Source organism: Stegodyphus dumicola, chromosome 3 (genome assembly GCF_044657685.1).
Source record: "Stegodyphus dumicola isolate Sdum_Otavi_A_Nest chromosome 3, ASM4465768v1".
Lineage (NCBI taxonomy): Eukaryota > Metazoa > Arthropoda > Arachnida > Araneae > Eresidae > Stegodyphus > Stegodyphus dumicola.
Genome location: NC_140770.1, coordinates 121,009,256 through 121,032,529, shown reverse-complemented (window position 1 = coordinate 121,032,529; position 23,274 = coordinate 121,009,256). Strand labels below are relative to the sequence as shown.

The following is a 23,274-nucleotide window of genomic DNA, read 5'->3' as shown; positions in this document are numbered from 1 at the left end:
TTAAATTCTCACAAATTGTAAAGCCAATTAGTTGCTGTCTTGAGGGAAAAAAAAAAAAAAAAAAGGAGGGTCATAAAAGAATATAAATTAAAAAATTAATAAAAGAATATTAATTCAGTGATTTTCTATGCTTAAAAAAATATACTGCAGACTGCAAGTAGAAGGTGAAGTTGCAGTTTTATCTTTGGCATCATGTAGTTTGCTTGGAGTTTTGAAGTTATGATATTATCATACATTGTGCTGTTTTTTGTGCTTCTGTATAAACTTCTGTGCTATTATTTGTTTGTTTATTACTCACTTTCTCTTGCTAGAAAAAAATTATGTATAAAGACAGGAATTTTATTGTGGAAGTCTGCTATTTTATAAATGCTCATTATTTTTCTTTCCTTTCTTTATGGATAGATTTTGCATTTATAATTCATCTCCTTTTATTATTCCTATCTGATTGGCATTTAAAATTATTAGAAATGAAATTTGCAGTACCATTTTTAATTTTACCCATTTTACAAGTTTATAGACTTTTTAAATAATTTTAATGCAGAGTAAGCAATAAAATATTTTATCATGAAGCCGTAACTAATAAAGAGAATTTGTGAAAGTCAAGCAGTGGTTATTTCTTGTTGAGAAACAGTTTTTCAGTTGGATAATTTTTATTAATATTTGTGATTTGGTCTAAAAGGGAAATTAAAAAAATAATAAATAAAGAAATTTTTTTTATAAAATAAGCTTTTATTTAAAACTTTTAATTCATAAACTAAAAAGATAAAAATAATTTATCATATAGTTTAATAGGGACAAGAGATTAAATAACTCTCTAAAAATACACCTATAATTTTATATCAAATAATGAAAGTGTGGGGTTCTAAATTATGAAATCTAGTAACTAAGTTGCATCATCAAAAGCCTAAGCCATTATCTTATAAATTTATCAAGTGTGTTAAATGCTTTTACAAGATGCATTCATAAAGTAAGTGGATAATTTCTTGTAAAAAAGGAAAAGATTTCTGAGCTTCAGATAAACTTATCTCCTTCCAAAAATTCATTAGATGGGTCTGTACAAATTTTCCAGTATTTCTTCAGGACATTGAAACACTGCTTATAGGCACTGGAACTCTCTTTCCTAAAACATTAACATCTGATTTAATATCCAAGATGTTTTTGAATCTTTGTCCTTTCATGTCCATTTTAAGTTTCAGAAAAGGAAAAAAAATCAGCTGGCAATAAGTCAGGAAATATGGTGGGTGATTTATTACTGCAATTGAATGTTTAGCAAGATATTGTCATACAAAACGATGTTGTGTAGGGCCACCATCATTGTGTAAAAGAAATTGCCTAGAATCAAAAAGTTCCTTTGTAACTCATCTATTTCTTAATTTTCCAGTGAAATGAAAACAGCACTTGCTTGTAAAAATACTGATTAATTCATTGATTTTCAGAGATAAATTAATGATAAATAAGTCCTTGCAATCAGCATTATCTTAGTCTTTCATTTCAACATCCTTTATGTATATATATGAGAGAAAATGGCTCTTTTCATCTGCACTTTTGTCTTTTTGTTTCTGGGTTGTATTGTAGACACTAGGTCTCATCCCTTGCTCTGATAAACTTTAAGAAATTGTTTTCTTGTCTCACGGCAGTTAGTAAATCTTCAGGTGATGCTTTTGTGTATTCTTTTTGCTGTTCTATCAAAATCCAAGGCACAAATCAAACACAAAGTTTCTTCATTTTCAGATTTTCAATTAAATTAACCGACAGCTTTTTTTGCTTGTTCCAAGCATGTCTAAAAATTGCTGAGTTTTACACATCTATCAGCTTTTACCAAAGAATGCATTTTTTCTATCCACATTTCCTTTATTCTTTGAAGTTGAGGAGTGCCCTATCTTTGGTTCATCTTCAATGCATTCATGCTGATATTTAAAGTAGTTGTATCACTCGTAGATTTGTGTTCTTGATAATGGTGCTTCACCATGTACTGTTTGAATTATCTCTAACATTTCAGAACAGATTAACCTAATGTGTAACAAAATTTAATGGTATAATGTTGTTCCTTCTCAAAGCAAATGTTTTTGTACTATGCCTTCATAGTAAATGAAAATTACTCCATTTTGTTATGCAAATGGCAAAATAACCAGTTTAAACTGGCTTTAGCAGTAAACGAGATGTCATTCTTTCAAAATATACATTTATCCTTTCACTTTTTTATTTTATCATTTGGACTTAATTTTTCTGAAAACTGCAGATATATTTCGTAAGGAAAATTATTTAGTCTCTTATCTCATTAGGCTGCATGCTAAATTAATTTTATCCTTTCTTAGTTCATGAATTAATTTCTGAGTTTTAAACAGAAACTCTTTTTATAAAAATTATAAATTCCTTTTTTTTAAAATTTTGTAATAATCTAGTAGCTGTTTTAATATTATTACTGGGAAAATAAAGAATTTGTGGAAGCCAATCAAAATCAGTATCTTATTAACATATTAGGTAATCCACAACATTCAAAAAGAAGTTTTAATATAATTTTATAAATGATTATAGAATTACTTGATTCACGAGGTATAGAATTTGTTCCCAAGCAAAAAATATGAAAACATATTAGCTGATTTTTAAAATTTTTTCCTCCTAACAGAAGGTTTATCAGAAAATTCTGAACAATTATTTCAAGTTTCAGATGCATGCAAATATTCATTTGAGATATGTATGGCTGTCTCTCTTTATCACTACATTTATAAACATCTGCTCATCCAAATTAACTGAAACAAAAGTGTCTCATGTCATTATAAAGTGAAAAGTGAGATGCGATTGTGTAAACAAAGCTATCAATAAAGTTCATTTACAACGCTGTATTTTGTATGAAGTTCAGCTAGGAGGAAATGCTACAGAAGCATGTCAAAATTTAGTGAAAGTTTTTGGTGGAGATGCAGTTTTGGAAAAATGTGTAGGAGTTGGTTTTAAAAATTAAAAGCAGATGATTTTGACCTTAATGATTAGCCATGTACTGGGTGGCCATCTTTGATAACTGACAGTATTGGCAAGACCATGACAAAGCAAGATATTTTTTTGGCAATATCGATAATCGCGGAATAGCTTAATTCAGCTCAGTAAACCATTTCACCCTGTATTCAGAAACTAGAATTGGGCTATGAATATTCCAGATGGATGCCTCATAGTGAGAAAAATGTACATGATCAAGTCATTATATGCACATCTCTGCTTGCTCAAAACAAAAATGAACCCTTTTTGAGCCAGATTGTAACTGGGGATGAAAAGTGGATAACCTACGATGCATCATTAGGAAAAGAGCATACTGTGAGCGTGACAACCTGCCTCCTCTACCTCCAAAGTGGTTTTAAGCTTGAATAAGAGAATGCTGTGTCTAAAGTGGGATCTCCAAGGATAAATACATTTTGAGCTTTTGAAACGTAAAGAAAAGCTCAATTCGGAGAGATACTGTCACTAAATGGATGATTTAAACTCTAATGATGATTTAAACAGATGATTAAACTCTAATGATTTAAGCTCAAAAGAAATAGGAAGCATCATGTTCAATAGAAAGCAATGTGATAATGCCAGACCACATGCTGCTTTGGTGACTCTTCAGAAAATTGCAGAGCTAGGCTGGGAAATTTTGCTGCATCCACCATACTTCCCTGACCTAGCATACTCTGATTATCACTTGTCTCTCTCCTTGCAAATTTTTTTAAGGGAGAAAATTTTGAAACAGATGCGAATGTCAGCCAAGGTCTTTCACCGGTAAGGACAAAATATTTTTCAAAAATGGTATCTGTAAATGATCATCACACTGACAAGAGATATGTAAGTATATTGTACCAAAAATATTAAATGTATGAAAAATGTATTATTTTCTTTCCCTTTCTAAATGGATAGAATTTTCTGGTAGACCTCATATGTTGTGCAATGATTTCAGAGGCAGAGAACTTTATTTGGAAGCAATTTTTTCCATCACATAAAAGCGGCATAGAAATATCTATGATATCGTGTTTCTGATTGATGTCATACACTTTTCTAGATAAATGGTTCTTAAATTTTATCAACTGATGAACCTCTGTGTACAGTATAGTCAAAAATGATTATAATTTTCAGAAGAAATATTTTGTTTGTAAGAACAAACAGAATATTTTCAGTTTTTAAGAAAATTAAAATTTTTGGGAACTTTTTAAATTTTTAGGAAAAAGGGTAATTTTTTAAAATATATTTTTCTATTTGTTTTATTTACATAAGTATGAAAATAAAAGGTAGAAATGAAAAGTATTTGAGAAGGCAATACGAAATATATAAACTAATTAAACTAATTTAATATTTATCCATTGTAATACAGAACTTATGTAATATTGCAGTGTGAACCTGCATTTGGTTTTATAATTCTAATTTAGATATTTTCTGAAAGTTCTTTTAATAAAAAGATTAAAATTTTAAAATTACAAATAACTAACTAAATAAATAAAATTGAATTAAATAAAGTTTTGTAGCAAATAAAATTGTATTTTCTTATTGTACAGCAGTGTTACAATTAATACACAGAAATGAAAAAATGAAATACACTAGTCAACTTTCATTAAAAACTGAAGACTGCACGAATTCGAAGAATTATGTCGTCGTTGAAGAAGATTGTACAGTCTTTTGAAAAAGTTATGAATATTGCAGATATAAGTGTCTTTACTATGGTTATATTCACCCTGATTGTTTATTTATATTTTAATAAAAAATATAACTGCAAGTTTTTTTTTTTTTTGTTAGTATACAAGTATGTGTATTTGTGCATAAGTGATTAAAAGGGCTTTATCGATTACTAATGCTAAAAAGCTGCCAACCTATTTCATTGTTTTTTATGCTGCTAATTAAGGAAATTATATTATTTCTAATCATTATTGTATTAATTTATGTGTAAAAATATGTTTTTTGTTTCTTAATATTATCTAATTAAAATTGCAATTACCTGTAACCATAGTTAATGTAAAATTGTTAATGTATAATTACCATTTAATAAGTTAATATTAAAAATAATAAAAAATATCATGTATTTTTAAAAAAATTATTTATTTATTTTTATTCCTATTTATTGCTATGCAGAATTATTTGTTGTTATTGTTGAATTTTATCTATTTCCCTGAGCTTTTTTCATTATTTTGGAAAATAGTTTTCTCCCTTTCATGCAAAGAATAACATTTCTAGTAATTAATATTTAAATAATTACACTTGTTTGATATTTTGTGAAATTTTATTGTAATCAAGTATTTTTTACCCTCCTGTTAGGTTATTGTTGGTCTTCCATTTCTTATTGCAAATCCTGTTAGTTATGTTTCTCGTGCCTTTGATCTGGGAAGAATATTTTTGTATCAGTGGACTGTGAACTGGCGATTTTTGCCTGAAGAAGTATTTATAAGTCGCTATTTTCATTTCACCTTACTTTTTCTTCATTTGGTTATACTTGCTGTTTTTGCTCGAAAATGGATAAAGTGAGTATTGATCAATAAATAATATAAGGTGCGGTAATTAAATAATAAGGTGAAGGTAAGGAAATATTGACATTGGACTGACATAAACATATTCCACAGATTTCATGCATGTTGTTATTACATGTAATTTGAAATGAGTGTATTTTCTTTTGCTTGTAAAAAGAATTAATTTGAAATTCAAGTAAAGTCTTAATGTAAAAAAAAAAAAAAAAAAAAAAAAAAAAAAAAAAAAAAATGAAATGTAACTGCCAATCAATTTTGATGTTTACTGAATTTGTTTGGAAAGAGTGCATGTCTCTGCACATATGCACAGGGTTCATAGCGGTCCTTATAAGTGCTTATTTTTTTTCTTAAAATGTGCTTGAAAAGTGCTTATAGGTGCTTATTTTCTTAACTAAAATGTGGCTATTAACCCTGTATGCAGCTTCTGTGAAGATGATGTTGAAAATGGAGGTCCCTGCATATAAAGAACTGACAGAGATATAAAAAAAAAAAAAAAAAAGAAAGAAAGAAATATTCAGCATCAGATGTGTTTCTGAGAATATCTAAGCCATTAGACAGATTTAGTTAAGCAGTTTAAATATGATAGTATTAGACAATTAATAATTTGGAAGTTAATTGCAAAATTGCAGTAATCTGGCCCTTTCGGGATTTCAACAATGCTGGATTATCAAATGCCCTAAATTAACAAACTAAAATTTTATACTATTTTAAAATAATTTTTTTCATGTTATTGAAGGTATTGAGAACTGAAAAAAGTTCTCTCTATTAATTCTGCAAACTCATTTAAGGAATATAATTTACTGGTAAATAAATTTAGTGTCAGTAGAATTATAATTGAGCAGTTTTTGCTTTGAGGGCTTTATATTGTCAAATAAGTCATACTGAATAAAGCTTAAATAACCACTTCATAGATTCCTCTATTTAGTGGGAGGAAGTGAGACAGAGTCCATAGAATGTGAATAGTTATTTTTTCTGCAATATAATATTTTTTACCAGCATCAAGCGATGCTTTGGTTGAAACTTCTTTTTCATCACTTTCTATTTCTTTTGTGCCTGCAAATTCAATATATTCAGAATTTTGCCATCTTTTGTTCCTTTTTTCTTCCAAAATTGGTTTATTTTTATTATTTTCATTCCATTCAATAATTTCATTTTCTGAAATCATGTTTATTCAAAGGAAGGCTTTCAGTGTTGTTCAATGGATCATTAGTATCTTCACTGCCTTCGATAAAATTTTGCTTATGGAATTTTGTCACAATTGTTGCTAAGCCTTATTCATGAAACTGATCTTTTTTTAATATATATATATATATATATATTCACATTTTTTATTCTTTGACTTCAAGTGAAAACTTGACTTTTGACTCCTTGACTTCAAGGAAAACTGCAAACCAGTTTTCATCTTTACCCCTTCTCTTTTTGAACAGATGAAGTAAAGTTATCATTCATGACAAGATTTTGAATTTCTCAGCATGATCTTGATTCAGAATGATAATTAGTGGATTGAGAAATTCTATTGTTACTGATGATGATCCACGATGACTTACTTACTGATCCATGATGCTATGTTGTATATTTTAGAACAGTGATAAAACACCTCCAGAGGATAGTAGTAAAATCTCAGAAGGCATAGCCAGTGGGAACAATTTCACCTTCACCTGAGTACTTTGGCTAATTCAGTGCTTTATGTAAAACTATTTTCATTTACAGTGTAGCACTTGAAAGCTGTGCCCACTTATTTGATTCATCCATGCGATTTTTTTAACTTTCCTTGAAGTCTAATAGTTCCATATGATTTTGAGACACTGTGACAAAAGATTTTGACTGAAGTATGAAAGCTTATGGTATCATGTATACTTAGGAACAACCCTGGCTTCAGCATATTTTGAATCTGCAGATCATTGTATTTAACAAACCCACATAAATTAAATGCATTAATAACCTAAAACAAAATATAGAGGGCTTAATTTTTAAAATTAGAAGTACTGGAACACTCTCAAAAGCTATCAGAAAAGATTAATAATAATTGAATAAAATTATAATCAATCAATAATAAAATAAAATGTAGAAATGTAAATGCAAAGTAAATAGGTTAAATTAATGACTAATAGTTAGACGGCAAATTAAAACACCAAATAAACCTGAGGCTTTAGATAGATTTACAATATCACTCAAAAACTGAGAAGCCTACTGAAGCCATTAATGAATTCTTGTTATTTAGTAACTATACCTTATATGAATTTATTTTTAATCATGTGAAATGTAAGTATTGTTTTTATGCTTTTTCAGTAAATTGTATAATGTTAAATAGTTTTTAATTTTTTTTCTGAAAAAATAATAATAATAATAATAATAATAATAATGTATCATTACATAACTTTTTTTTGATAAAATTTGATAAAATTTATAGTTTTTTAAAAGCAGAAAAATTCTTGCCGTTCATATAATTGCTGATTATTTATTATACGCCTTTCTGAAATATTTTCAAAAAAGATATTTATAGTCATAATTTTTAATCTTATCATATTTTAAATGTATGCATTTTATTATTTTGTTCTCTGTCATTTATATAAAATTTAGTATTATGTCAGAAAATACTAATTTTGTCAGTTATATATGAATAACAAACCATGAACCAGATTCATTTATTAACAAATAAAACTAACATTTATGAACGCCTAGATATTAAAAATGTTTTTCTTTAAAATATTTTATTGACTAATTTATTCTGCCTAAATTTTTAACTGCTTTTAATTGCATCCTTATTTTTTGATTTGAATTATCTGGTTGTAACAAAAGTTTCCCACCAAAAAAAAAAAAAAAACATTCTTAATAAAGTTAGGGAAAGAAACATGAAATCAGTACCTTTAGTGCAGGTAGCAATCACCTCCCAAATGTACGATATTCTTCCAATGTTTTGGTAGTTTTTCAAAGCCTTCAGCCCAGAAACTTGGTGGCTGCGAGTCCAAAAACAGATCTACCTCATTTCAGACATCCTGTGCAGAATAGAGATAGGTAAGAGGTAGCTGCAGGTGTAAAAAAAGGTAAAAGTCCGAAGGAGCAATGTCGGGGCTATATGGTGGATGTGACAAAAAATTCCATTTAACCCTTTTGGCTCGATTTTTGCATAATTAAAATTTAATTATGAAAAGTATTTTAATTTAATGTTGACATACTAAAAGAAGTGTAATATGAGTTTAAAATTTACCATTTCCTGGAAATCTCTCGGGACAATATGCCCCATTCATATTGTCAACTGGAACTATTTGTCCCAATCATCTAGGATATTATCCTTTCTCAGAAAACAAAACTAAAATTTGTGGTAATATATAATGTGAATGTTACAAAATGTAACATGCACCAGTTCATATACAACAACAATTTTCATATATGTTTCATAAACATAATATATCAGGATGTAGTAATTTGATCACTGATGGGAGATATTAACCCATTGTTCAGTATGATTGGGACAATATATTCCACAAAAAGATGTTATTGAAAATTTCTTAAATCTGACATTAAAAGAGTTAAATTATTACTTAATAAGAACAATAAAAACTATTTCTTATTAAGCATGCCCTTAGATATAATTGCATTTACTGTAAAAAAATAATAATAATAGATAAATCAAAATTTTAGTAATTGATGTACTCAAAAAAAATAAGTGCACCATTTGCAATTTAAAAATGTTGCCAGATTTCTTTAGTCATATATTTGTTCCCTAATTGCTTAAAAATACTGCAAATGAAAAACCCTTTTAAAAGTGAGCTTTATTTACCCAATAGGCCATGAAATCTAATCTCTGGAATTGCATTATCTTGATGGAACATTACCTTTTTGGGCTGGAACTCAGTTCAATGTTTTTCCTTGATAGCAGCATCAATATGGACTAGCATCTATCTCCCTGTATACCTTACTATCAAAGATTTTAACTTTTTAAAGATATATAAATTTGTGGGTAATACCACTGCAATCTCTCCAAATACAAATTTGTGCCAGATTAGTGGAGGCCCAAACATGTTTGTCCTTATGTGCTTGAGTCAGCTATGCGGCATCGAGCAATTGAACTTGTACGTCAAGTTTATGCGATGCATAGTGTGACTAAGTACATAGCATTAACCTCTAACTCCTTAACAAGCTCTCGAGTGATTGCATACTGATCTTTCACAAATTCTTGTAGGTGGGCCTCATCCATATCAGTAAACCAGAATGCTCTGCTTCTTGAATGTCACAGTCCTTGTTTCTGAACTTTTGATACCAAAACCTTCACAGTGCCTATGATTAGTACCTAAAGCTATACACATGTTTTGATAACATTCTGTAGCTGACTTGTTGCAATAGAACTGAAAGTAAATGATGGTTCTAATCTTGTAGCACGATAGTTCCATTTCAGCCACCTTAATGATGATAATGGTTTTTTTTACAAATTTCACAACACAGTGTTCTAAAGCAAGTCTCTTTCTTTCAAATGGCAAAAAACATTTGACAAAATGTGATTAAACACACCAACATGAATTGTATGTACAGACGATGTTTGCGATGGCTGGAAGCTTTCGTTAAAACCCGATATTTTGTTAATTTAATTTCAAAACTATTAATTTCATAGTTACATCTGGAATCATAAAGATCAATGGCAGTGATTTTAAAGCTATTTTATGTTTTAGGAACTTTGGACTTGGAGCATTGAAATCAGAATCAAACGTTTTATCCCTTGATAGTATCCTTATTTAATTTTTTTTAATGTTAGAAGCATTTATAGACTGCTCTTTTAATTCTTTAAGTGAATGTTAGTCATGGTATGATATTCTAATAAGTTGACATTCACTTCTATCATCAACACTATCTAGTGAATTGCCAACTCTGCGAGCTGTTACTACTCTATGTAAGGTATGTATCTTCCAAATTGTAACTGCATTGCATAGTAATTTAAAAACAGTGCACTTATCATTTATACTATTAGTATAAAAATGTTTCTTATGCTTCTATGTGCCACTGTTATCAATCATTTAAATTATGAGGATTTGAGGCTGTCTGTCAAAGAGAAAGTATACCTTCATGGCATTTTTTTAGAAAAATTGATTTGAATCCACATTATATACATAGGAAACCATGAAAACTCTCATGCAGCCAGCTTAGCCTGTTTACTGAGATTTTAATCTAAGTTGAATTATCGGTAGTTGTCAGCTGGTGGACAGGATTGTTATAGAATTTAGCCATTAATGTAATTAAATTAGTTTAGCATTAAAAACATTTTAAAATTATTATATGTTATAAACAGAAGTATTTGGAGATTTGAATTTTTTGTGGGGTTAGAAACCAATGAAAATAAAAATGATTAAAGTAAAAATTCAAAAATAACTTTGTTAATTACTTACTCTAAAGGTAATATGGTATTTTGGGGATATTAGTTGACATCTGCCTGTATACCATAGCAGTGCAATGACTTAATCATAACAGTAAGACTCATAGCAACATTTTTTCTGTAAGTATTGTTGAGAGTTTTGAAACTATTTCATATCTTTCTAGAAAAATGCTATTTTAAAATTTTTTCTGTTATTCTTAGTAGGATCAGGAAAAGTTAGGATTTTTCTGTTGGTTATTCTAATGTTCAGATAAGTTAGAACAAGTGCATGGCTGTAATGCATACACTTTTTGGGAAAGGCAGGGGGTGTCCCTATTCCTGTGGAAAGTTTTCAGGTTGATTTGGAGTGTATATTAATTTTTACTACATTTTATGTCAAATATTTATTAGATTCGTTGAGAAATAAAGCAGAAGCAATCTTTTATTTCCAGGCATGTGGTGTTTTCCAAAAAGTCTTCAGTGCTGTAATTTTTACACAACAAAATTCTTCCTATCAGAAGATGTACAGTAAAAATGTAAGAACTCCTGCCTGCTTGGTTGGTATTAGCATATGAATTTCAAGTATTAGAATAAGAATTGGGTATTAGTTCTAGAAAAGCTTCTAGCCTTGTTATGTAGCTGAGCTCAAGTGGAGGCAGAGACAAGTTGTGGAGAACTTACAATCAAGTTGATGAGATTTTGAATGTGGTTACCAAATAGCACCCATTGGAAACAAACGAACAAACAAAACCATGTTTAATTGATTTATTAGTGCTGTAAATATACTTCATCATCAAAAGGTGACAGTAAATTGTTGTTAAAGTATTGATGATTCCAGTCAATGCCCAATTACCAATAAAATATGGGGATTTATAGTGTGAATGAATTCGTTGGTGAAGGAAGTAATATTATCTGGTAGATGAGGTGTTTCCAATATGAACATATGGAATCAGTTACTTAATTATAATGCTTATATTCTGTACTTAATCAGCTTTTCTTAATTTTCTCATGTAATGTTAACATGAACCAATAAGTATCCTTTATCTCTTTGAGGGGCAGGAAAAGGCAGTTAACTTTTTCAGCAAAACATTTTTTTAATTTACTATATCAAGTATTACAATGAAATTATTTGCGACAACTACACATATTTTGTCTAAGACGCCTGAAAAAAATGACCACTTCTGGTGGTTAGTATCAGTGACCACCGCCCACAGAACACATTCCTACAAATCAGTCTCTAAAATACTCGTGGGAACAGTTTTTCTTTTTCAAGCAGCATGCAACTTTGCATATGCTGCATTCCTACACTGTTCTTATCGGCTTTCTCTTGGTGCTGCAGAGTGCACATCGTCGTGATGCTTATTTTCTTGAAGACTAATTGCTGCATCAACTACTGGCTTATGTTTCTGGATTGCCGTCTAGCGACCCACAAGGGGAACTTCAGAAATGGTCAGTCTTGAAAACAACTCACATGAGTGAGTAAGATGTTCAATAGAAAAAGTGGTTACTGTAGGTAACCATCACCCTTCAAAGAGTTATAAATTCCTCCTGCAGAGGCATCTCTCCCTAAGACAAATAGCCTTTGCATAATTTGCTAGTTAATTATTAGATAATTTACTAATAATGATGGTGCAAACTGTAGTCTACTGTGGTTACATTTTTGTTGCATAAATAATTTAATGTGGCTGCATTAATAATAAAATACAAGAAAAGTCCAGTAAATGAACATATTTCATGCATTATGATGCCAGATTATCAAGCTAAAATTGTATAATACCATATAAAGACTTTTCTACCTTAATTACTATTTTTAATAATGGGAAAAATTGCATGTTATGATTGTTTGAACATATTCAATGAAAAAACTATTAGTAAATAAATTTATTCGTAGTTTAACAATATTTAAACAGTACTGGATTTGAAGTCATGTATATTGTTAGTGTTTGAAATTCAACTGTCCATTTGTTTCATTGATTCCGCTCTTTAAAAGAATCATTCTGTAGAATATGAATATTCATCATTTCTCAGATATTATATTTCTTTATTTTTTCAATGAATTTTTCTATTATATTTAATGCTCCACGTGCCCTATGCCAAGTAATCTTGATTAGTTGCTTTGGTTTATTTGATGGCAAAGCAAAGGTGACTATGTGTGTAAGGAAAGGGATGCCTTCGTAAAGGATATGCTAAGGGAAGCTGGTTCACATCTATTTTACACATGGCCAAAACCATGAAAACACCCTTGCAGTCAGCCCGGTTTCCAGGGTTCAAATCTCAGTAGAACTACCAGCTCCCTGCAACATTACTGCTTGGCCACTGGTGGGCTGATTTTGATTGATTCTTCTTCGTGGTCACTATCCATTTCTTTTACTATCTGTGGCTTCAAAACACTTTGATTTGTGATGTTTTCATTCTGCTTTCATAATTGGCTCATTTTCGATCATATATCTATAAAATGTTTAATTCGTGGTTATTATTATGGTTATAGTATGATTATTATCATTATTATGGTTATAGCATGATTATTGAAAAGAAGATTTTCTATTTTTTGGTAACATGAAGTAGGTAGTCGTTGAATTAACAACACTTTTGATAGAATTTTGCTTCATAGAATTTGGTCACAGTTTTCTCCAGTCCATAGTTCAATCCAAAAATTGTGTCCCTTTTATGGAATTGCACGTAATGTATAATGCTGCAATCAAAATTCGATGTATTTTGCGCACTATTCCTATATTTAAATTTTAAGTTTTGAATCATTCTTTGATATGGAAGATGGATTATCTAGTTGATTTGTTCCACATTTCCATTTTACTTCCTTATCAACATTTTTATCAAGCTTTGAAAACATTGTAAGGCAATAAAGACAAAAAAATAAATGATATATAAACATGGAATTTTGAACAAAAGACTAATTGAAAAGGGCTAAAAAGATGAGAAACATTTGCTAGTCCTTTCTGAATATTGTAGAATAAAGTGATAGTAATGCCATTATCTGGCAGGTTTCGGTGAAAGGGATACTGAATTATCAGGTGTACTGAACAATTCAATATTGGATTATGGGTGTTTTACAGTAATAACTCTTAAAAATACATTCAAGATGCATTGCTGCTCAAAAGTTTAATCAGACATGAATATTTAAGAGTTTTGTGAAGTAAATAACTGTTTTATTGCATGAATAATGCATTAAACTAATTATGGGCTCCAAATTCCTTCTTTTGTGGATGTGATCTTTAGTTGCAGCATCATTTTGTAGTTACATTAGCCTTATAGTGTAATTTCATTTTCTGCTTAAATAAAAGTTTTCTTTATAGATATTATTTTCTCTGAAAATTTTTTAGTAGAATTTTGTTCATTATCTTGCAGTATTCAAATTGTAAAATCCATTTCAGTTCCTTCATAAAAAATAGCCAATGTATAAAAATCTTACAAGAACAATGTGTCTGGATTGAAAAATAATGAATCTTAATGTTTGGTGCATTTTGCAGTGGGAGGTTGCTTCTGGTGCACTTATGCGCATTTCACTGTTGTCTTTGTGCATTTCAAATTTTTAATAATTGATTATATTGTTGTGTATAGGAGTCTTTTGTTAGTTACTAAAAAAATTTGTTTTTTTAATTTCTGCCATTTACAGAATCAGTGATTCATCTAGTTTCAAGCTGGGGGGAGACACGATAAATAGAATGTGCATTGAGAAATATGTGAAGTTAATATAGGCCAAAAACTTTCTATTGCCAGACAAAAATTATTGATTATAAGCTATATTATTATAACCATGCATTTTGTGTTATCATCAAGCATTATACATGTTGAACATCCCATTATATGTGAAATATATTCTGATATCTAAAGTTTCATTTTGGGTGAACAATGAATCTCATATATAAAATCTGATTTTCATCAGTACTCAAAAACTAGAATGTACAAAATTTTAGTTGAAGTTAGCAGTTTTAAATTAATTTTTAAATAAATATTCATATTTATTCACAGTATGAGTTCTTGCCAACTGAATTATGGTAAAATAACCTTATTTCTGACATGCTTGCCTTTATCAATTAAGAATTTTTATTAAAATTCATTTCATTGTTCATAAAATTTATTAAATTATACTAGTATTTAAAATTTGATACTAATGGTTGGAAAAGTAAACCTTTTATTAAAAATTGTTACCCTTTCATCATCCCCTTACAAATAAAAATCCGAAGCAGTTATGATGTTATACAGTCTTTAAACAATAAATATTCAAAATTGTTAGGTCTCCAATACTTAAAAAATTTCAATTTCAAGTATAATAATAATAGTTTTGGTTGTTGTCCAGACTTTATATATTATAATGGCTCTCAGATATTTACATATTACTTTTCAAGAATGTTAAGTTCCTATGCTTATTTCAGTACTGTAATGTATTTATTTGCATTGAAATTTTAAGCATCTGTTTTGTTTTAAATTATTATCTAAAGCATAAATAGAATTAATATGCTGTATTAAAATAGAGAAAATGAAAAATCATTTTAACTATTCAAATATATCTGTATTTTGTTAGCCCTAACATTTTGAAGATTTACTCTTCATCTTATTTTCTTCAAATTTCATTGGAGTTGTTTTTAGCAGGTCATTGCATTATCAGTTTTATGTATGGTATTTTTTTACTCTTCCACATTTGCTGTGGTCGACTAATTACAATCCAGTTGTTAAGTGAGTACTTATTTAGTATTTCTTTTTTCAAATTCAAAGTTATTAATATATGTAAAAATTATATTTATTCCAAACTGTAAAAATGAAGTAATATAGTTAAAGCAGTTATTTTAATTTTTATATAAAAGCTTTTGAAGCATGACAATAACCTGGTAATGTAAGCTTACTATTATGGCTTAGTTACTGTCAAATTCAGTATCAAACTTCAAGGGATTTAAAGTTTTGTTTGCTATACCTGATTCAATTAAAAAAGAAAGGAAAAGAGATGGTTTTGCAAAAAAGTGCAAAAATTGATTGAATTAATAATAATATATGTTATCACATGTACCAAAAGAAGAGAATAATAACCCTAATAAAAGAAGTTATATTAAGGGTTAATTACAATTAATAACATGTAGCTATTAAATCTTTCCCCCCTTTTTTTTTTCTTTCTTAATTTCACCATATGTTAAAATTGCTTAACACATACATCATTATTATGGATTAAACTCGTCCCCTGAAGTATATCTCTCTGAAATAAAATTTACAATTATGAATAATCATTTTCAAGATATAGTATGCTTATTGTGTTAGTTTTTTAAAAATTGGGTTTTATGACTGCATTGCAATCCTTTGTGTAAACTTGAATGATTTTAATGATTATTAATATTTCATCTTAAATTTAAAAAAAAAACTGTTAAAATTCATTATATCTGATTTTTATTTGTTTGAAGATTTGTTATAGCTGTTTAAAACAACATTATATGCATAGAAATTGGACTAGACCCAAAAGTTATATGAAGGGTTATTTGTTTGTTACATAGTTGGACAAAATGTAATTATAGTTACATTGTATGTCAATGATTTTTCAGTTATAATCAAAATGTATTTACAGTTAAATTGCAACTATAATTGTATTGTAATTATGAAATCTAATTGTAATTACATTGTAACTGTGAAATCTAGTTATGATGTTATTGCAATGGGTAATTATAATTATATAATTAGGAAAGTAATTGCCATTAATAATTTCAATTACATGACCTAGAGAAGTTATGTTCATAATTGAAAAGTTGCTAAATAATACAACGGAATAATTCCATGTGTTTTATTACTTTCTGTTTGGAATCATCCTGCATAACTTCTGCATATAAGGCAGTTTGTAATAGCAGTATAAAATATAAACTAATCCTTTCTTAAATAATATTTTTATCTTTTGTAAATATGTAAAAAAAGTATAGATAAAGTAGAATGTTTTTACAAGAACTAATTTTAGCTGTTTCTTATTGAACTAAACATGTATAACTTTGTTAAACAAATATATATATGTTTATGATATTCGCCAACAGACATTTGGCTTTGAATTATTTGATTTAAAGAAATCAAACAAGACTGTACACTTGTGAAAAGATGCCTTTATGGAGGATTTGTTAGCAAAACTGGTCTTCTTTTGTATTACACAGGAAATAAATCATAAAAACTTCCTTTAGCCTTCCGTTTTCAACAAAAGAATCTGTAACAGGGATAAACTTATTTCTATACAGTACAAAGTCTGTAATCCGGACGTCCATTATCCGGAATGATCTATAATCCAGACCTTAAAGCCACAAACCTTTTTTGTGTATGCTTTATGCATGCACGCATATGCATTTAATGCTACCAATGCACGTTTAATGTTTATGCATGCGCATTCAGCACAAAAAACGAAGCAACATAAACAACTTACATTAAAAGAAATGTTTAATAAAGTAAACAAATAAATATTAATTTATATACCCTTTAGATCATAATTGCTCTTTATTTCATAAATTACGGTTTCATATTTTTAACTGTATAATTTCTGCATGTCATCTTACCAGATTTAAATTGATGATCTATAATCCGGAAAAACCCTTAATCTGGAATTGCCGAAGTCCTGACGAGTCTGGATTATGGACTTTGTATTGTACTCTTATTTTACTGAATCCTGGATGATATTATCTTGTAAAAAAATTACTCTTATTCATTAGCATCCAGCTTAATTGCTATGTGCATTAAAGTTTCAGTAACAGTGTTGATTACAGATTAGTCTATTATTAAATACAATAAATTTTTCAATGAATAGTTCAAATGCATGATAATACAAAGTCCAAAATCTGGAATGATCTAATATAAAAAAATAATAAAATTATAATTAAATATAATGATAATAATAGTAATAATAAATTGGAAAGGGGTTCAGATTTTAATTAGTACTCAAAAGAGCTGTTTTAAAATTTAATATGGTTTATCAGTAGAGATTATTGATAGAGATGGCTTAAATTGAACAGCAAAACATTTTATAGGGTATTAATTGAATGTGCATTTGCAATATCACGGGAATATTCTTTATCTTCTGTATATTTAAAAAGTAATATATATATATATATATATATATAATGTAATTCTGTAAAGTGCTTAATGCTCTGTAAAGTACTTTAGGGAGAAGCATACCTCCTTCCAAGTGATCGTACAAGTGTTTGATAGGATTAAGGTGTAGCAACTAACCTGGCTACTTCATGTTACTGCTTTACCTTAAATATCAGCTGAGAGGTTTTCTGAGACAAATAGCATTATTTTATCTTTAAAAAATTACTATTTTTAATTAGCTGCAGATTATGAATTAAATGCATTTTTATTTAAATCAATCAGATTGAAAAGTAAAAAAAAAAAAAAAAAAAAGGTAATATTCTGAATAACTGCCTCCATGGCTTTTAAATAGTTTAGTTTGTTAATTAATAGCAGATAGATTAGATGTGAAAGAATAATATCTTGCTTTTTCTGAGTGACAACAGACTTGAATGAAAAGTGAATTAATGCCAAACTGTGTTTCATGACTAATAGTCCTTTTGGGTTAATAAAATAAAATGTCTAGAATTGCCCAATATAATGACATAGGAAGCAGGTGTAATGTAATGTAATATATGAGTGTGCTGCAGCCATCCTGGCTGATAATGATCGGCCTCGTGGTTAATGCAGCAAAGACAAACAAAAATAGAGTTAAAAGATTAAAACAGATGTATGGTCTAAAACATCAAATCAAAATTCCCAGTATTGTTTGAATGTGACTTTTCTCTAGACCAACTGAGATTTCTGTATGCCACTTTCAAATACATGCTAGCTAGGAAGTCACAACATGACCAATAACAGTACATTAATAGGTGCTGTATTGATGCTGCCTACTATCATACTTTTGGCCCATAAGTGGTTGTGCTAGTTTTGGCCCTTGAGTGGTTGTATAGCTGATTAATAATTGAATTACAATGTAGTTGCAAATTCATTTACAACATAATTAAAGTACTCATATTTGCAATTGCATTTTAATCATTAATTAATTATATTGTAACATAATTATGCCTAATTTTGATTAATTACAGTCTGAGTTCTCTATAACAAGATTTGGCTATAATGGGAATCTTAAATTTCAGTTGAAATAACAGCACTAAAGGTCCTTGAAATTTTTTAATATCCACCTCTCTCAATCTTCTTTGTACTGTAGTTTTGTATGTGCAGGTGGGGTATTATTTATTGTCAAAATTTTGTACTTAATTCACACAGTTGTCAAAGTATAAAAATATATTTTGATTTTGAATTTATATGAGGGTATTAAAATTACAAAGCAAAAAATCTTGTTAGCTATATACTTTGCCATCTAAAACTTAAGGTACAAAGAATTTTTATCTGAAACATTTGAGGGAATGATAGGAACATGAAAATTGTGCAGCTATTGGCAACATAATTAATTTGTATATATTTTTTTTTAATATTTGCACTTTTCATGCTTCTAGATTTTTGTTTAGTTTATGTGATTGCTGAAATATTCTGAGGAAATAGAGCTTGACATGGGATTTGGTAAGCCTTAACATGAAACTGTTGAATTATCATGCTGTCTATTGGTTTTTCAAATTCTGCCTTAAATAAGAAATGCTAAGCAAAATTATTCTTCTATTCCCATTCATTTAATGGTCTTTAGGGAGAACCATACCTCCTTCCAAGTGGTCGTACAAGTGTTTGATAGGATTAAGGTGTGGCAACTAACCTGGCTACTTCATGTTACTGCTTTACCTTAAATATCAGCTAAGAGTTTTTCTGAGAGAAATAGCATTATTTTATCTTTAAAAAATTACTATCCAAGGAAATCTCTGATCTGATAAATCAACTAAGCACTTTATTCATCTGCCTGAAAATCCATTCATGAGGATAATTCTTGAGAAAGAGATTTTTGGATTCCATTCCTTGCAGTCCTCTATCAAAATTTTTCATGAAATTTAAGCAAAAATCCCTATGTGCTTTACCATTGTTGAATAATCCAATCCCTTAATCAGTATTACAAACATTTCATATATTATAATGCAAATCATAGTGAAAAATATTTAAATTTTCTATAATGTACATTGTCAAAGCTGACATTTGGCCATCACTGTTTTAAATTGTAGTTCAATGTATCTCTAACTTTTCTGAGTTGCACAGGAAATTATAATCTCTGGTCCTATGTAATAATTAACCACTTAATAACAACAGGTTTCCTTAATAATCATCATTTACGTTTTTATCTTAATTTTAAATTCTTTTTTTTTTAATACTCTGATTAAAATATATATTTACATTCCACTTACTGAAAATTGGCATTCTCACTACAGGTGACAACCACAGTAACTGGGTTGTATCTATCATACTAGGTGACCTGTAGTGCATGTATCTTATTTATCATAATATAACACATACATCAGGGTTATGTTTATGTGGATGTAAAATTGAATAGCTGTCAGTGTTCTGTTATGAGAATTCATTGCAATGAAATGCTGACTATCAATAAATGGGAAATTAGACTGTTTTAATTGAGAAATGAGACAAGATTGTTAAAACTACTTTTGATTTTGAGCAGCTTGGTGACGTATCAGCTGTTGCACCAAGAAATAGATCCAAATACCAGCAGCAATTGCAGAAGTGTACTTTTTCATTGGCAATATGATATTTTTGTATGCAGCAAATCATAGTTTGACTCTAAAGCTTTTTTACTACTCTCAAGGTTATTGAGGCTGCAGTGCTATCAGATTTTTAAACCTTACTAGCAGATGGTGCCATAAGATGGCAGAAGCAAAGTGGACAAATGTTAGGTCTGCCACAATTGTATTCGGAGTAGGCTAGTGATCAGTAAGAGATCTGATTGATGTTCTGTAACAATTTAATAATATTCTAATTTAGTATGCTGTGGCTGTTCTTAAAATTCATTGGTAGTTGATCATCAGATGAGAGCAGAAGGTAATCAGTCTACTGTTTAGCTGGTGAACAAATTATTGATAATTATATAATAAATATTCCAATAAATAATATTTGTTTAGATTTCATTTAGATAATAATAATTATATTTAATTTGATAATTTAGATTTGTAGTTTATAATTGAAGATTAAACTTCTTATAATAGGTTTTTTTTGTTATCAAATTAAATTAATGTGTGCTTATTAAAAGTATTTTAATTTTTTTTTATAATAATGTCTTGTTAAAGTTAAAAATTAAGTCCAGCTTCTAGGAAATCAAATTACATCGCCTGAAACTTTAATAGTTGTATTACTGTTATATATGTAATGTGCTATGGAAGGAAACAAGTTTTTCCTGCTTAGATAACATGTAGTTCAATACATACTTTCCCTTCTACATCTGTGTACAAGGGCCATAATGAAAAACATGAAGTCACTTTGATAGGTGCTATTTTGAAGTTGTGTAGTTACATTGAACTCTTAAAAATGCAGAAATTTCTGCAATAAGACACTGGTCAAACCCACTTGAAGTGTTGTGAATATGAAGGAGAGGTTTTCTTATGCTTATATCAATAGGCTGGAAGAGACTTAGACCAAATTATATGAGTCAAAAATATTGAAACAAAAAATCTATCAGATACCTAGGAGTGTGAAGGTTATAATGATTTTTATATGTGACTGTAATAGCATTATCCTAGTGTATGCCATATCTCAAGGACAGATTGTCATTGGTCAATATTACTGCTCATTTTTTTAAAAAAATTTATCTTGCAGTGAGTACTGCAAAAGAATGACACTTCCTGTAGTATCTTCCCATCAATTTTAAGGACAGGGTTTGAATGCATGTAGTGGAACATGTAGCTTGTTTATTGAGGGTAAGAAGTGTTCCATCATCCATCATATTCCACAGATTTAAACCCTTGTGATTACAGTATCATTCATAGGCTGAATGAACCATGTCATAGCATTTGTATCTGAACTGTTCCAGAAATTCATCTGGTAATAAATCACTTCAATTGAATCATCAACAGATCAGGTATTGCTAAAGGTACCCTATGTTTTCACATCTCTAGCAGTGGAGAGTACATAATTTTGATGACTTCTTCAAAAGCCAATAAAAATTTCAGACTATCTCTCTTGTATAGTTGTAAACAAATAGTTGCAACTAATTCAAGTTCCAACCCTTGTTCACTTTGACAATAAAGTAATGAAATATATATATTTGGTGCTAAGGTATTACAAATAAAATAACTCAAATAGAAAAATAATAAGGCATTCTTCAGTTACTAACAGAAAATTTAAAATTGATGTTAATGAATTTTCATATCATTGAAGTAAAAATTCAAAAATTTTCAAAGTACTCTCTAACTATTTAATTAATGATTATTTTGCTGCAGCATGAAACATTCTAAGAAAAGGTAAATGTGTTTTGCAGAATTATAAGATGGTCAATTCTGTATGCTATATTAAATTATCAATCACTGAGATCTTTCAACTGTAATTTAAAATAACTTCTATTTTAATTCAAACAATATTCAAGATTTTTGGTGGTAAAAAATGTTAAAGGAAAGAACAGACTTATTATTTCAAACAGAGATGTGCTTTATAGAGCAGAAGTCTTTGCATATATTACTTTTGTTGTTTCTCTAACATTTCTGTTTTTTTAACAGGCTTTGCATTCTTGGAACTTTAGAATTGTGCTGGAATACATATCCTTCTACCATACTCAGCAGTGGCCTTCTACATATTTGCCATTTCTTAGTATTGTGTAAATTTATACTTTATCAACCACCTGTGGGTGATAAGAAGTGCACAAAATGTACATAAAGAATACTTGAGAGTGCTGCTATGTTGTATTTGCCAAGTTTATTTTTGTTGAAATGTTTGTATTTTTGTGAATTGTCTTTTATCTTAAGAAAACGTATTGAAAAATTTATTTATTATGTATTTTATCAAAGACTTCTGAAATGATCAGATCCGAATTATGAATTTACATACCAAAAAAAATAAATATGTATATATATATATATATATATATATATATATATATATATACACAACATATTTTGTGTACTAATCCTTTCTCATTTTCAATAAATTTATTGGGACTTGTGTTTCGTCCCCTTATATTAAAAAATTTACTTGCAGTTTTATTCCTAATTTTACCAGAATATGAATAAAATAAATGCTTTTATTTAAAGTTGAAACCAGTATTTTTTAAAACAAGTTTTTCTCTATGCCTTGTCCTTTTATGCTCCCAAAATTACTTTCCCGAAAGGTAATTCATTCTGGAAGGCTGTTGTTCAACCAAAATGTTAATAAACTATAACAATTTTCCCTATAGAAAACTTTTGAAAGTGGGATACAGCAAAATTTATCTAATGTTTTTTTCCTGTCTTGTCATTTGAGTCTCTTGGTACTGTCGGTTCCACTATTGTTTGGGGTATTTTGGATGTCTTGTATACATTTTGGAGTAGGAAACTTAGCTGCCTGCATAATAGCCTC

The 23,274-nt window shown here is 28.9% G+C and overlaps 1 protein-coding gene across 4 annotated transcripts in view; it reads left to right on the top strand.

Moving 5' to 3' along the window:
• Alg3 (Alg3, alpha-1,3- mannosyltransferase) overlaps positions 1–22,976 on the top strand; it is a 57,061-nt gene extending 34,085 nt beyond the window's left edge. For 3 of the 4 annotated variants that reach the window (XM_035350936.2, XM_035350937.2, XM_035350938.2), the window contains exons 6-9: positions 5,272–5,474; positions 10,145–10,197; positions 15,378–15,513; positions 22,440–22,976. In XM_035350936.2, coding sequence (XP_035206827.1) covers positions 5,272–5,474; positions 10,145–10,197; positions 15,378–15,513; positions 22,440–22,596 — 549 coding nt within the window. In that variant the 3' untranslated portion in view covers positions 22,597–22,976. Of the gene's footprint in view, positions 1–5,271; positions 5,475–10,144; positions 10,198–15,377; positions 15,514–22,439 lie in introns of those variants that run through there. The other variant, XM_035350939.2, reaches the window with a different exon arrangement.
• The last annotated feature ends 298 nt before the right edge of the window (positions 22,977–23,274 follow it).